The sequence below is a fragment of the Halichoerus grypus genome, chromosome 12 (assembly GCF_964656455.1).
Source record: "Halichoerus grypus chromosome 12, mHalGry1.hap1.1, whole genome shotgun sequence".
NCBI lineage: Eukaryota > Metazoa > Chordata > Mammalia > Carnivora > Phocidae > Halichoerus > Halichoerus grypus.
This window is the reverse complement of record NC_135723.1, coordinates 95,850,957-95,867,232: the sequence shown is the minus strand read 5'-3', so window position 1 is coordinate 95,867,232 and position 16,276 is coordinate 95,850,957. Positions and strand designations below refer to the sequence as shown.

At 37.9% G+C, this 16,276-nt stretch overlaps 1 protein-coding gene and 1 pseudogene across 11 annotated transcripts in view; one reads left to right on the top strand and one right to left on the bottom strand.

Moving 5' to 3' along the window:
• Positions 1 to 16,276, top strand: part of TPK1 (thiamin pyrophosphokinase 1) — a 338,615-nt gene that overhangs the window by 164,267 nt on the left and 158,072 nt on the right. For all 11 annotated transcript variants that reach the window (XM_078059678.1, XM_078059685.1, XM_078059677.1 and 8 more), the window contains one exon: positions 4,273 to 4,368. In XM_078059678.1, the coding sequence (XP_077915804.1) occupies positions 4,273 to 4,368 (96 nt within the window). The remainder of the gene's footprint in view (positions 1 to 4,272; positions 4,369 to 16,276) is intronic.
• LOC118536674 (pancreatic progenitor cell differentiation and proliferation factor pseudogene) lies at positions 8,322 to 8,670 on the bottom strand (annotated as a pseudogene).

Genomic DNA, 16,276 nt, shown 5'->3' with positions numbered 1-16,276 from the left:
TTGACATGCCCCGGTATCGTACTAGCAACTGCAGTTGCGGATGTTAGTTTCCCAATATTCAGGGAGCACTGCGTCTTCCCTTCCCGACTGGAGATCATGCATTCCCAGAGTCGTTGAAAAGGATTTTGCTAGATGACAGCTTTTGCCTCTGTGTGTGTGTGTGTGTGTGTGTGTATGCGATTTGCTCCACTTCAGTTCACTTTCTCCCTGAGCGCACTCCCTCACATGTAAAGTTCTACATCTGGTAACTTAAGTTTGCTGATTTTTCGTCTTTAGTCTCCTCCACTCTGCTAATTTATCATGTTGACAGTAGGGTTAATTTACCTTATTTGTAGCTTTTCTACATCTTTCTGCACCTTTTATATCTGCACCTGTCATTTTAATGTGAACTCATGATACTTCCTTGATATTGTAAATTATTTCAATTTCTTAATACGTATTTTCTATTATAATACGATTCTCAACAGTGCAGTTTTTTGATGTTCATTATACTTCTATGGAGGAGAAGCTAATGTAATCAATCAGTAATTTTCCAAGTATCTCATTGCAGTGTATTGTGGTAGTTTAGAGTGTAGCTCTACTTTAGAGTGTAGCTTAGCTCCAAAACCAAAATGAGATTTCAAATGCCCACACTATCCCCACTACACAACAAAAAGAAAGGAGCAATTTAGGGATGAATAGAAGACTGACTTTCTTTCAAGCACTTACTGGATAGTGGTAAAGTATAGCTAGGAGTTTCTTAGTATGGAAAGAGGAAGAAAAAGAGCCTCCCCTTATCTTGGCTCCCTTTCTCACACTCAAACACGTATTTATATTTTACATGTTTACTAATTATGATATTCGTGTTTTTATTTACCACTGGGCCATTAGTATTCGGTAGATTCCTACTTCCTCTGTACACAGTGCAGTTTAATAAAGCAATATATATCTAGTAAGCCCTTAAAAAGTAGTTGACTGGGCCTCTGGAAATGTATTTATAATTAAATTTTCATGTGTCTTTTCCTGGTTTTGATTCATGGAATGAGAAAGACCTAATGAGGAAGTCTGTGGTCAATTCGACACACTGGAACAGAATTTTAAAACTAGTTTGAACTTAGTTTTCCTTGCTTTTCCTTTTATATTTGGTTATAGTTTGGAGGGCATGGGGTGGGCATTGTGGTTCCTCATCTTCAGAAGACTCCTTTTAGGTTAGAACAAAATTAAAATAGCCTTGATATTTACACAGACTAAAATTTGTGACATCAATCCAAATCTTTTCCTTTTGAATTCTAGTATAAAACAAAACTAATAAAGTGTAATATTAAAAAATAATAATACAGCTTGAAAAAGTGGTGTGTCCATAAAGGAAACTTATTATTAGAATTGAGCTATTTAAATTTCTATTTGTATAATGACAAAAACGTCATAAGGCAAGTGTATAGAATGAGATTGGAGCCACCTGCTGGCTCATAAAATAATAATTTGTATCCTAAAAAATTTATTCCAAGCAACTAAGGAAAATCAAAGACAGTAACAGTTGAAACCGAAGTTTCCACTCAAACATTGGTATGTTAAAGGTGCTTTAAGGAGTTTTGCAGTTTATGCTTTGGAAGGTTTCTGTATATTCTTAAGTATATATACATCTGTTAGAAAGCTAATATTAGAAACCATTTATTGGAAAGTGATATACTTATTTGGCTAAATTTCCTAGCTTTTTATATCTTCTAAGTCCTTGGATTAGTGTGAGTTTTTGTTTTGTGTTTTAAACATCTAATCCACTGAAATTCTTCACAGTACCCAGGGCTTCTGACTCTAATAAATGGAGTCTTACTGTCTATCCTAAATAATTATAAATAAATATATAATAGGTGAGCATCACTTGATACCTTAGAGCATTTCTGCATTTTTCCTTGTCTGCAGGATTTTGGTAGTTTATCTTTGGTTTTATATTTCTCCTCTTTTAGATGTTAATATGTTATCATAAGACCCAGAAAACAGTAAAAACATCTTTAGTTGGCCAAAGGCCTGGTATTGCACTTTGGCTGATACTTTGTTTTGCCAGTCTCCTTTCTAGTGTTGTAAGCTGCCCTGTGAGGGCAGTTGGGGCTGTTTGCACTTCTAGTGAATTCCTTCTCAATCTGTGATGAGATTAGAATCATTTAAACTCATGACAATTCCAAGAAGCTATGGATGGCTGATAAACACCTCAGTTAGAGTCAGTAGAAGTTCTTGGTTTAGACACAGTCCGCATTTTTTAGTTCTGGTAATCTGTCTCCATGTCCTGACTTAGACTTTTTTGTGTGTCTGTCTTAAATTGATGAGGTAAAGCCTTGCTCATATGTTTTGGAAAAGCTCATAGCTTTTCTCATGATACCATTCTTACGGAACCAACTCTGGAGATGTTATATGACCTTTTTGTATCCGGTATCTAGGTATTTATTCCCACATCATCAGAGTAAAGAAGTAGGATTTCTAGATGTGACATTGTTGCACCCAGTTGTCCAGGGTTTAGCAAATCAATTTAAATCTCTCATTTTTATTTTCTTAATCTACAAAATATTATAGTGGGACCAGATTATTTCTTGGGTTCTCATTCACTATAATTTTTCCTATGGATCTGTGTTGATTCTGTGAGGATAACTGTGAACGTAAACAATGGTCTGTTAATCGTCTATTGTATTATTGCTATTTCAATTTGCCTTTTTCATTTTGTTTCCTTTTGCTGGAGTGATTATATGGTCAGCACTAAAAAGATGAAAATGATTTCCCATTGTTAAAATGCAGTATTTAGCAATAAAATACCATGCTCTCCTACTTCTTTGCCAGTATACGTTTTTATTCCTCAAGAATATTAGTTAAACATTTATTGAATACTTACCATGTAGCAGACTGGTGCCCTGCACTAGAAGTAGTAATGCGTGAAACATAATTCCTGTCCTCAGGGGACTTTCAGTATAGTGATTTTTTTTTTTTTTTTTTTTTTTTTGGTTTGGTGACAATCTAATCTCCTCAGCCCTGATAATTTCCCTGTAGGTTCTGGCATATTCTTATATCTTTTTTCTAGGAATGTTAACCTGAGATGAGTCAACTTCTTTATGCCCTTTATGTGATTATAGTAAATCTCAATGTTCTCTTAGGGTCAGAAAAGTACATGTCAACGATTTTGTAAAAATGACATATATATCTTTTAGGGCATAGTATATTTCTGAATGATGAGAAATTAATTTTTTCATTGGTCACTACCTTGTAGGATAGTAGTCATAAATGAATGAAGCCCAGGTTGAGCTTGACACATTTAGAGAGACCTTGAAGTTAAAGAAGAACCTTTAAATCTACTGAGAACAGTTCTTAGAATAATTTAGGAGGCAGTATGGGTGTTTTGTATCCTTGAAAAGTCTTTGAATGGCAACTTTATATACTGGATTATATTTAACTTCCCCTTACTCAGCTGTTTATGAGAGACCATGAATTGTTACATTCGTGAATTAAGTTACGGTTTTACACGCCTTTGCCTTTGTTAAGACAGTGGAGGAAAAGGGGTCATTTCAGAAATACTGTTTCTCTAGCTGAGTTCATGAGTGCCAACAAGCTGGCGCTGTCGTAGCTTCATAGTTGTAAGTATATTCCTGGTTTTCCACTAGGTAAGGTCTCTGGTGTAGAAGAGGCAAAGACCATATAAATTCACATCATTATTTCCAAAAGGTAATCCAAGAGACATATTTATGCAGGTGTAGCTCTTCATGCTGCTTTGTACTTTGGGTAAGAAAGGTGCTGTAAAGGAATTTTATAGACCAGCTGACGTGATTTTACTTAAAATGTAGTTTTATCGTTAGTTCAATATTAATGAGTTTTTCCATTCATGTAAGTAAACTTAGGAGGTCCACTTAATTCAGACTTTTTTTTTTTTTTTAGAAATAGTTTCATTTCAACTTCAGGTAGTTTTACTGTGAATATATTTTATAATACTTGTACCAGAGTCCTTATGTTAATCTCGAATGTCATCACAGCAGTGATTCTTAAAGACCATTAATGTAGTATAAATCTGCACTTTTGTTGAGTAAAATGATTGTCATAATCAGACCATTATTGTGATATTCTAACACCATTTCTGAGATGTCTTGTTATGTGAAATAAAAAAGATAATGATAATGATACTAATGATTGGGGTATAATACAGGCGTAATAGGCTATATCTATTGATACCTCGTCTTTACTTTTATGGTGTTTGATCTTGTCATAATCAGGCTGCCATCATTATGAATTCTTAACTTTTCTCTTACTTTAAACACATAGGGATGTGAGATTATTTCAACGCCTGACCAAGACCATACCGACTTTACCAAGTGTCTTGAACTGCTCCAAAAAAAGATAGAAGAAAAAGACTTACAGGTAAGATATACACCTTTTTGGTGGTTAAGAGTCTTAGTACCAAGGATGTGAAAGATCCTGCTTAAAGTTTTTACTCCTCTGAAGTGATTAGTTATTCTTGTGCGAATGTTTTGGCTGTCAGATTTTTCCTGTATATTGAATAAATCTGTACTTAGCTGCCAAAGTATTAATGTGCACTTAAATCAGAGGTCAAAGATGCAAATACCTTATAGTGATGAAGTCACAAAATGGGTGAAGTGGACCTTATATAAAGTAGTTGAAACTGGCAGCTCATTCTCGGCCTAAGATGAGTAGCAACTTTTCATCTCTCATTCATCGTTTCCATGAAGACCTATTTGTGTTTTCTTTTTATATGTGTGTTTAAATATTGTGAGGGCAAAACAAACAAACGTGGCCTATATTTGGCCCATGAGTCATCATTACAAACTCTTACATAAACAAACAAAATATGATCAACTTTTTTAAATCAGAGAAGAGTCTGCTACTTTGCATTTGTGGACTCTAAGGTATTCCGTAATGATTCTCACCTAGCATCCAAGCATTTAATAACACTAGTTAGCTAGTATACACGTTTATATTTTATTATATTTCACAATTTTTCTTGGTACTTGAAATAATATGCAAAATATTTTTTAAGCCAGTGTTTAGTGAAGATCAACCAAATTAAGCCTGAAGCATTGAATGGCAATTGACCATTCTTTTACTGGCAGAAGCAGGAGGGTAAGCTGAGGTGCACGATCAGATTTTTAATTTTAAACTAAGAAAAGTAGCAAAACACCTTTGTACATTAAAATGCTTTTGATGGTACAAATAACAAGAAGTACATTTCAACCTGGCCTCAATAGTCAGGCGAGATAGGTAGTCTTCAGATACAACTCAGATGTCTTGTCTGTTTCTTTGATTGTCTTCATTCCGCTTTGTAGGCTTTGTCTCTAGTATGGGTTAGCATTTTAGCAGCATTTTAGCCCTTCACATATAGGGGGATTAAAGGAGCAGGGACATCACTTCCCATCATCATCATCAAACTTCAGTCCTGAGATCTCTCCATTAGGCCACTCTTGGTTTTGGCAACATAGGATGAGAGTAACCTGATTGTCTTGGACTGGAGCCGGGATTGAGATCCATCCACCTGTCTCATGCAGACTAATACCTATGTGGCAGGACAGCAGAGGTGTTGGAGGGGCAGACCTAAGAAAAACTTACTCCCTCACAAAAGTTTTTCAAAGATTGCTTTTGGCATATATTTACTAAGTTGAGGTAGTAGATCCTTTTCTGTCTTTGAAGACAAGCCTTGTTAATTATCCTAATTGACAAGTAGCACATTGTACAAACTGAACAAAATTGAGTGAACATTTCCCATCTCTGTTGTAGCTTGAACTATACCAAATGTATTGTGCTATTTCCAGCAATAAATTGCTATAATTAAATATTTGTTTAACGAAAACAGAACACAGCCCATTGAGAGTTATCTGCTTCATCCAGACATAGTTTCTTAGAAAAGAAATTGTAAATTCTTCACAACTGGTGTTTCAGTTTTCCTAGCATCAACACTGAAATTATTGAAAGCTGGGAATGCAATTATGTGTGTAAAATTGATAGTATCTGTAATACAGTATTTGGTCATTAAGTCTGAAAATAAATAACAGTATCTCAAACTTAACGCTGAAATTCAGAGAGAGCCTTAAACTGAGGGAAGAGGGTGATCAGGTATCAGGTGTATATGATCTGCGAAACTAATCTGGTAAGGTCTTGGATGATCCAATAGGGAGGACAGAATCAAGACCTGTTAGAGCAGTCGTGCATTGAGCAGAAAGGACCAGACCCTCCTACCCCCATGGTGGTTAGTCACGGGCTACAAGCTCTCAGGGAAGGGTGTGGCCTTGGTGGCCCACTTTGCAGTATCCTGGAGTTGCCACTGGGCCGTGACAACCAGCTGCCCCCTCACAGCCCGAGCGAGTTCTTTCTAGGGGAAAAGGAGCAGTGCACTTCCACGGCTGCCTCGGGCCCCTGGCATGATGTAGGCCCAGCACGTTCTCCAGCCTCGTCTTGTACTACTATTTCTCTTTGGAAAATATACCCTAGTCCCTCTCCTTCTCTGCCTTAGGTGTCGTCTCCTCTGCCTAGATTGTTTTTGCATATCATTTGAATATTTTTCGAATTTTTCTTTCTCTTCAGCTGTCCCACAATGGCAAAATAGGTGAGGTCGTTAAGGAGGCCTCCTCTTCCCTGTTCCTCCAGGTTAGTTTCTGCCACTCTATGTATCTGTACCCGCTTTGTTCTCCTTCAAGGCACTCTGAGCACTTCCAGTAATTGTGTGGGTTATTTCTAATTGTTCGCTGGAAGCCTTTCTTCCCAGCCTGACCATATAGCCCGCAAAGCTGGGACAGATCTCTCTTGTTCATGCCTGAACAACAGCACCTTGCATGGAAGAGGTGCTTTGTGACTGTTGAGTCTGTGTTGTGCACTATGGGAACGCACAGGGGAGTTGAATACAACACAGGTGGGGGAAGGGCTTCTTAGAGAAGGCTGAGACATCATAAACAGATAGGCAGAGGGAAGAAGAGCGTTCTAGGATAGATACCTCAGTACTCAGGGAGGATGGATAGCTCTTCAGTGAACCAATGGCAGGGAGTTTGAAGAGTTCTAAGATGGACAACAGTGTGATTAGTTTGGTGTTTTAAAAAGCATCGTTGGATAAACTGAAGGCTCCATGACTCACAACAAAAACCTTGTGGTTTCCTTAATATAACCTTCAGGTTACAGTAAATCTGATGAAATAGAGTATCTGTGAGCTTCCACTCGACTTTACATTTAACCTGGAGATACAGCGTTTCATTTGATTTAATGTAATAGCAAGAGAAAAGCTAAATTAGAAAGACTAGCAAGGAAAGTAATAAAAGATGCTCCTAACCCCAAGTGAGATCATCCTGAGATGAGGGCTATTCAAAATTTCTACTTAAAATGCACATAAACTACATAGAAATATCTTTTATACTTCTCCACCTGATAAGTCCTATCAAATTATCATACATTTGTATTTCTACTTACTAAATTATAAATATGAATTTGTCATCAAAGTGTCTATATTTGTAAGAACTTATCTTACTAACATACTTTAAAATGTTAGTTATAAATAAAATTAATATTTAATATGTTAAGAAACCGTACTATGTAACATCTTAGAACTTTATAGAATTTGAATTAGTCTGTCCTTACCCTGAAGGAGCTTACTATCCAGAACATGTGATTAATTTTTTAAAATTTCCCTAAATCACTACATTTATTTATTTATCTATTTTAAACCTGTTCACCCTCAACTTTTATTCTTTTGCAAAAGGATTCACCGATACGTGTGACTTTTTAATGCTTTGCTTTCATGTTACCACATTATTTATCTGTAACTGAGTCATGAATAATACATTATTAGGATGCCATCTGATATGACTGGATCTTCAAAGAGCACATATATTTTCTGATGTCATGATGCATACTTGAGATCTAAACCTTTGAATTCAGTGGAAAACATTAAAAGCTATTGCTCCAACTTTCTAAAAATGTAAGATGCATGTTGTTTAGGAAGAAGCAAAACAAATCTAGATTATAAGGCCTTGAGAATAACAGGCCTCCTAAAATACAGTTGGAGTATTTCCTACTATTATATGATGACAGAATTCTGTATTTCAGTCTCGGAGGTTTTATTTTTTATTTTTATTTTATTTGATTTTTACTGGCTGCTTGGAGTTTATTTTCCACTTGGTACAAGGCACACAGTTCCAGGGTGTGAGGAAGACTTGCGTGTGGCTTGGATAGTAAAGAGTGGGATTCTCACAACTTCGTTTTTGGTGTTTTGCTATTTTGATATAAAAGAACCCAATTGCTTCTGCTTGTGGCAGCCTGCCTAGTCTACGGGGAAGGGAGGGGGGGTCCAGCACCTCCTGAAGCCTGGTGGTGGCCACTCAGGATGGCGGCCTGGTGTTGGCTTTGCCAGGCTAGTCACCAAGGTGCTTCCTCATGGCTTCCAGAGCCAAGTCGCAGTTGATCGTGCTGCTGGAGGCCTGAGGAGATTCCGAGCGTTCTGGGGACTCCAACACTGTAGCCATGAACGGGAGAGTGGACTTCCCGAAGAAGAAACTTGCCCACCAGTGGCCGGGGTCAGCCCTGGGGTGGTGAGGGATGGCTTCCGCAGCATACTCTGCACGTCTGCAGGAGCTGTTACTGGAAGGGGAGCCTGGGCGGGGGGGGTGCTAGTCGTGGGTGGCCACGAGCGAGCCGCTGGAGGGGATGGCTGCCATGCTGTCGCTTGTGCGCTGGTGGAAACCTACACATGCAGGGATCAGGGTGCCCCTCCGGCCACCCACTGCCCCTTGGGCAGGGTGTTCCCCGCTCGGGCTAGTCTCTGAGGTTTTAAACACAGATTTAATATTAAACAAAATTTGGGCAGAAAAGTTGTCCTTAATTGCACACTGTTGGTTGTATAGATTTAAATGTATACTAGTTTAATTTGCTGAAACTTTAATATATATTATCCCCCTTGTCCCATGTTATTTTTTTAATCAATTTTTCAATCAAATAATGTAGGATGTGGAAAAAGTACTATATGAATAAGAGCTAATGCCTAAATTTTATGCACACAAATATTAATAACTACAATTAAGGGGCACCTGGGTGGCTCAGATGGTTAAGCGTCTGCCTTCGGCTCAGGTCATGATCCCAGGGTCCTGGGATCGAGCCCCACATCGGGCTCCTGGCTCAGCAAGGAGTCTGCTTCTCCCTCTCCCTCTGCCTCTCTCGCTGCTCATGCTCTCTCTCTCTCTCTATCTCTGTGTCTCAAATGAATAAATAAAATCTTTAAAAAAAATAAATAAATAACTACAATTAAATACTACATAAAGACTATGGGATTATTACATATTAAGTTTTTTAAAATTATTTTAATAGCCTGAGCAAATATTGGATTGTGACTTGTATGTATTAGAATAGTTTCTATGCATTTATGTCTGAATTGGAATTCTTGATTATTGAGATTAGGTGAGGAATATTAGATAGTCTTTCTATTTAATTCCTACATGGTATTTCTCAGATACATTATGTTTAGACATCTGCAAATGCTATGAGTTTTAGAATACTTATGTCCACTAATTATCAGTATTGGGTTAGGTGTACATTATTGTTTTGTAATGGACTAATGGCTATGTCCATACTAAATATCTGTTGCTCCTCACTTGAAAAGGAAATTTAAGACTGTATCTGATTTGAATAATTACTCCTATCACTATAATGAGCTCTGACTCACAGGGTTGTAGGAGGAACCGTGATAGTGCTCTGACGAGTATCTTCCAAGGATCTCTGGTGTCCTCAGTACAGTCTACTCCGATGGACCCGTGTCTTTGGCAAGATTCCAGTCTCATCTAAAGCAGAATTTAATACATCTGTTGTGTGTGTCAACGTGTATTCTGGAAAGGGATGAAAACTAACTTCACAGTAGAGATACTTGGCAGATACAACCTTAATCAAGTAATCAATCAATGTCAACAATAATTCTTGTTGATAACACATGCCCCTCTAGATAACGTACAGGGTGCTAAGGGCACTTGTGAGATTCTGCCCTAAAACCCCTAATCCCAGTTTCATCTTTGAAAAGAAATCAGAGAACGTCAAATTGAATATTATTCTCCTGAATACCTGACGAGTATTTTCAATTTTCATGACGGATAAGGAAAGATCAAAAAATTGTCACAGACCAGAGGAGATGAAAGAGACATGAAAACTAAATGCAGTGTGGCGTTCTGATTTGTCCCTGAACTGGAACAGGGCATTAGCGGAAAACTGGCAAAATGCGAACAAAGCCTGGAGTTTAGCTGCTAGTAGTAGTCATGAAGGTTAGTTGGAAGGCAGGCAGGCAGGGCAACCCCCCCCCCCCCGCCCCGCCCTAGGAGGAAACCACCTGTAAGAGGATTTTACACCCACCCTGGAAGGAGCCCTCCACCCTTTCCCACGTGATAAGTGACAAAAACCTGATTGGATGACAGGCACAGGGAGGGTTAATCAGATTAAAACAGCGAGCCAACAAGCCCATAAAACCCCCTAGACTTAGAAACTCCTGTGGCAACCCTCTCGGGTCCCCTCCCTCTTTGAGAGCTTGTACTGTTGCTAAACTCAATAAACCTTGCTCTGCTGCCCACCACTCTGCCTGGTCTCCCTCTTCATTCTTTGAAGCGGGGTGACCGAGAACCGCGGGCACCGAAGGAGAAAATCCTGTAACAGTGTATTGGTGTCAGTCTTAGGTGGAATAGGTTTGTGTCATGGTTACAGAAGATGTTAGCAATGACCGAGCCTGGGTGAAGGGTAATCCCTGTACTATCTTGGCGACTTTTCACTAAGTCTGAAATTATTCCAAAATAAGAAGTTTATGTGAAGAGAAGATGCTCACTGTTTCAAATATGCTCTAACAATCAGGTGGTATAATCTTTTTGTGATAGGACTCAGTGTTAACAGAATAAAAAGGCAAGTACTTCTTAGCACTTAGGCAAATCCAAATACCTTTTTATGAACTCTTTCACCTTTAAAGTGTTTCTTCAAAAAGTCTCAACTTGTGAGTCTCTGTTGGATATTTTGGCAACTGTTTCATGGGAAAACTATGCCTGCTTGAAAATCTTGGCTGGAAACTTGATGATCCTTAAACTGTGGTAACAGCCCACCTCCTCAAACTGCCCGGTTTCCTAAGGCATCAAAGAATGGTAGGATTTAATCAGAACTGGCATTCAATAGAATTTTTTCGGGGTTGGCTCCAGAAGGAGGAACGCTGCTCATTCTTGTACTGCCTCTTTACCTGTCAAAATTGTGTGGTCTCCACGACTTGGCTCTTCCTGGAGGGACATTCTGTCACACTTCTCTGCAGTTAACTACCTCACTGATGCCTCTCATCCAGAACTCCAAGCCTGTTTGTGACTGCTAACTGGAAAGCCACAAGAATTTCATTTCAGTATCTAAAAGAAAATTCTTCATCTTTCTCACAGAATCCCATTTTCTCTTTATTTTCTGTCCCATGCGCTGGCACTACTTCCCATCCACCTGGCAGAAACCTGAGAGTAGCCTTCTATTTTACTATACCATCCCTTACCAGTTGGTCATCACTCCTTTAATTCTGTAGGTATCTCTTGTGCCCACTTTCTTCTTTCCAGTCTTACGGCTACTAGGTTGGTTCAGACCTTCATCATTTCTCACTTGGGTTATTATATTAGCTTATGTTTGACCTCATTCACTCTGTTCTCTTACTAAAACTCCTATCTTCTGTATTAACTGCATGTCTGCCTAAAATCTTTTATTGCCTCCCAGTTACTTATTCAACAAATATTTGTTCAATGAATAAATATATTTTTGGTAACATCACGGCAAACCTTAACTCAGTTCTTCTTTGAAGGGATCTTCTTCTTAGCATTCTTGATATCATATTAATTCTCCTGCAACATGTGTTTAGATGATTTATCATCCTTGTTGTGTCTACCAATTGTGATAGTAAATATGTTTATTATTAAAAGAGTTGTTTCCAATGCATTGTGGTTTTTTGTTTCAAGTTTTTCTTTAAATTCTAGTTAGTTAACATATAGTATAATATTAGTTTCAGGTATAAAATTTTATGATTCATTACTTAAATATAACACCCAATGTTCATCCCAACAAATGCCCTCCTTAATGCCCATCACCTATTTAACACCCCCCCCCCACCATGGCCCACCTCCCCTCCAGCAATCCTCACTTGGTTTCCTGTAGTTAAGAAGAGTCTTTTATTGTTTGCCTCCTTCTCTTTTTTTTTTTAACTTCCTTCCCCTATATTCATCTCTTTCGTTTCTTAAATTCTACATGAGTGAAATCATATGGTATTTGTATTTCTCTGACTTATTTCACTTAGCATAATACACTCTAGCTACATCCATTTTGTGGCAAATGGCAAAATTTCATTCTTTTTGATGGCTGAGTAATATTCCATTGTATGTATACACACACACACACACACACACACACACACACACCATCTTCTTTTTCCATTCATCAGTCGATGGACATTTGGGCTCTCTCCATAGTTTGGTTATTGTTGATAATGCTGCTATAAACATTAGAAACATTGGGGTGCATGTGCCCCTTTGAATCTGTATTTTTTTATCCTTTGGGTAAATACCTAGTAACACAATTGCTGGATCACAGGGTAGTTCTATTTTTAACTTTTTGAGGAACTTCCATACTATTTTCCAGAGTGGCTGCACCAGTTTGCATTCCCACCAACAGTGTAGGAGGGTTCTCCTTTCTCCACATCCTCACCAACATCTGTTGTTAATTTTAGCCATTCTGACAGGCATGAGGTGGTATCTTACTGTAGTTTTGACTTGTATTTCCCTGATGATGAGTGATGTTGAGCATCTTTTCATGTGTCTGTTAACCATTTGTATGTCTTCTTTGGAAAAATGTGTATTCATGTCTGCTGCCCATTTCTTAACTGGATTATTTGTTTTTTGGTTGTTGAGTTTGTTAAGTTCTTCATAGACTGTAGATACTAACCCTTTATTACATATGCCATTTGCAAATATCTTCTCCCATTCTGTAGGTTGCCTTTTAGTTTTGTTGATTGCTTTCTTCACTGTGAGAAGCTTTTTATCTTGATGAAGTCCCAATAGTTCATTTTTGCTTTTGTTTTCCTTGCCTCCCACCATGTGTCTAGTAAGAAGTTGCTATGGCTGAGGTCAGAGAGGTTACTGCTTGTGTTCTCCTCTAGGATTTTGATGACTTCCTGTCTCACATTTAGGTCTTTCATCCATTTTGAATTTATTTTTGTGTATGGTGTAAGAGAGTGGTCTTTCTATAAAATCAGAGTAATAATCTACTTATACCAGCAGGTTACGAGGCAAAGCACTTCATTGCCTTCCACATATAAAATCCTTAACAAAAATATAACAGCAGTAGTATTAATAGTCATATATTGTTGTATACTTTAGGTCTTGTGATCTGTAACATATTTTATATAATGTACTTATATACTTAATGTATTTTGTTAATTATAGAAGATACATAATTTATATGTAATTATGTTAATTATATTTATTTTATAAAATACATTTTATGTGTTTCACAAAATACATTACAATATAAATACATGGTGCTCTTTTGATTTTACAATAAATTTCATAGATTAATATGGTTTTAGAATTAGACAGTGTTTTTAGAAATCCCTTAAACTAGTTAGAGTTTATATCCCAGGTTCATGGACTCACCATAGCATTGTTTTGGACATATTCTGCTTTCACAAGAATTATCTTAATATTCAAAACTTGAAATAAATGGAGGACTTCTTACATATCGAAATGTTTCTCAGGGGATGTCTTCAACTTTCCTCATTCCCAGGGAACTGGTGAGAATAGTATCTGTGTGTTTAGTAATTGAATCCAGTAGGGAGGTGAGTTGTACAACCCAGCTAACCTTGTTTGCACCTTGCCTTGGTGCCAGCAAGAAAAGGGGACATGTGCTCTGACTTCCCTAATCCTGCAGTAGCCTTTGTGTGCCTTACGTTCACTGAGGGATGTATTTAGAGCTGCAACGGCAGACTTCCTCCCTTTAGACATACTGTCGAAGCTACTGAGGCTCTTCTTCCAATTGCTTTAACAAACTTTTGCATAGTACCTGTCTCGGTCGTTATGCTTGGTTAGGTGACTAAGCTCATGGCCCCGACACTCCAGTCTAATAGAGGACACAGATGTGCATGTAACCACAGAATGACTCAGACTACAATGAATGCTGTAAGGTGCCGCTGCAGGGAAGATTCAGCTTGTTTTTAGTAAACTGTTTAGATAGAACCCTTCTCTGTTTTACCCTTTAACTTTTCATTGGAGAAAATGGAATAATATAATTGTTTTTCTAAGGAAATCGCAGCTCATATCCATGAGGCCTTCCGTGACCTCCCTTTTTAAATAACACCCCTCACCCCGCCTCCTCTCCCGTTCTTTGGCTCAGCAGTCCTCATCGCCTTCTCTGCTGGGTCTTCTCTATCACACCGGTCACCGTCTGACATACTATATATTTAGGAAGTTTGTTTCTGTTACATATCCGCTCATGGAAATGTAAATATCATGTGGGCAGGTAATCGTACATGCTCATTCTTTGCCACATTCCCAGGACCTACGACAGCACCTGGCTCACGGTGGGCACTCCATAGATATTTACTGTATGAATGAATGTGCACAGATGTGGAAGAATCCTTTTTCAGCAAGCCCTTTTTATCAAATGTTGGTAAATTTTATTAAGTAAATACTTTAATGAGGCTTATTCTACTGCTCCAGCTCTTGTCCCACTATAATTGAAAATTTTTTGGCTTTGTCAGTAAATGGAGCTATTATTCAATCTTTTATACTTTCGGTTTTTCTCTTCATATTATGGGTAGGGGAGGATATATGTGTTGTATGTAATTAAAAATGGTACATGTAATGCCTTCTTTACATGTTATTAATTGATATTTTACTTCTAGAACATGCTGCTTTTTCTAAGTTCTAAGTTACTCGTAAAAGTTGAAAGCTAAAAAATGAAAATACATAGCGATTGTCTCATGAGCCTTTACCATTGTGAGCTTGACAAGGATAAATCTTGCCGACTTCCTTGAGGTCATACTGAAAGCAGTACCATTCAATTCCAACATCTGCTGGATAGCTGAGTCCTTGTAAGACTTAGATGACAACTTTCTCTACCCATGCCCATCTACCTCAAAGCAATGTTGTAAACTTAATAATTTTTATGATTTCTAGAAAGTAACACATGTATACATATAGACAAATTCAGCTATACTTAAGTACGTCTCCACAAAACACCTCTTGTTTTTTTAGTGTATAACCAGCATTGTTTTCTTTGTCAAGTGCCAGAGTAACCACTTACATATCCAGGTTCTGGAACAGATGCTGTGCAAGTTAAGTATCAGACAAGGAAGGAAGGGAGGGGAGGGAAGGTATTCTGGGCATTGAGCGAAGAAGCAGGCTGTTTCCTAGATCATTTTGGAGAAGCCTTCAAACGAGAAATGTACATCTTTGTTTTTCCTTCTTCTTAGAGACCAGCAATCTTTTTTATAGCGCTGTGTAACAAGAGAAAATAGATAGACCCAGTGCTTTGAAGTGACTCGGGAGCTGTTGCTACGGATATAAAAAGCTTCCTGCCTTGGCGGCTGTGGCAGCCTAATCCATCCCTGCCAGAGGAGAAGTGTGCTTTTTAGGCCCCGGGACAAGGGTTAAGTTTATCTGCTTACCAGGACTATCAGTTGGATGACTCACTTGCCAGATAAAATTTCTTATTAATGCAGAGAATTGCGGATATGGTTGGTATGATGCTCCTCTGCAGAAGACATGCTGACCTTACATGAAAAGGACTATTTTATTTTGAATTACTGCACTGCGAAGATGCAGAATCTGCAGATAGAGGAGGAGGAAACAATGTCTTGAGGACTTCTGTAAGAATAACGCACATATAATGGAATATCCTGAAATTGCATGGTAGATTCAAAAATTTCTCCTTATTCTGTAAATCCCTTAGTGAGACATATGTTGTCATACCTACATCCATAACTGTGATTGTCCACAATAGTAAAAATAACTGTATTTGTAAGAAATGATTTGCATGTAGTTTAAGTCATGACTGAAGAACAAAAAGGACGTTACTGCTTATCTCAGGGATGTACATATGAGATCAGTGTATTTTCAGTGGTAGTTAATTAAGTGATCAGGAGAAGAGAAATGTATACATAGAAATACATTCTTCTTTGTGTTAGGTGATGAGCGTAAGTATCTCAGGAAGTCTCATTTAAATCAGCAGAGAAGTTGGAATTTGTATAGTATTCACTTTCCATTCTTCTCCTCTCTTAGTAGCCAGAAGTAGAAAATGT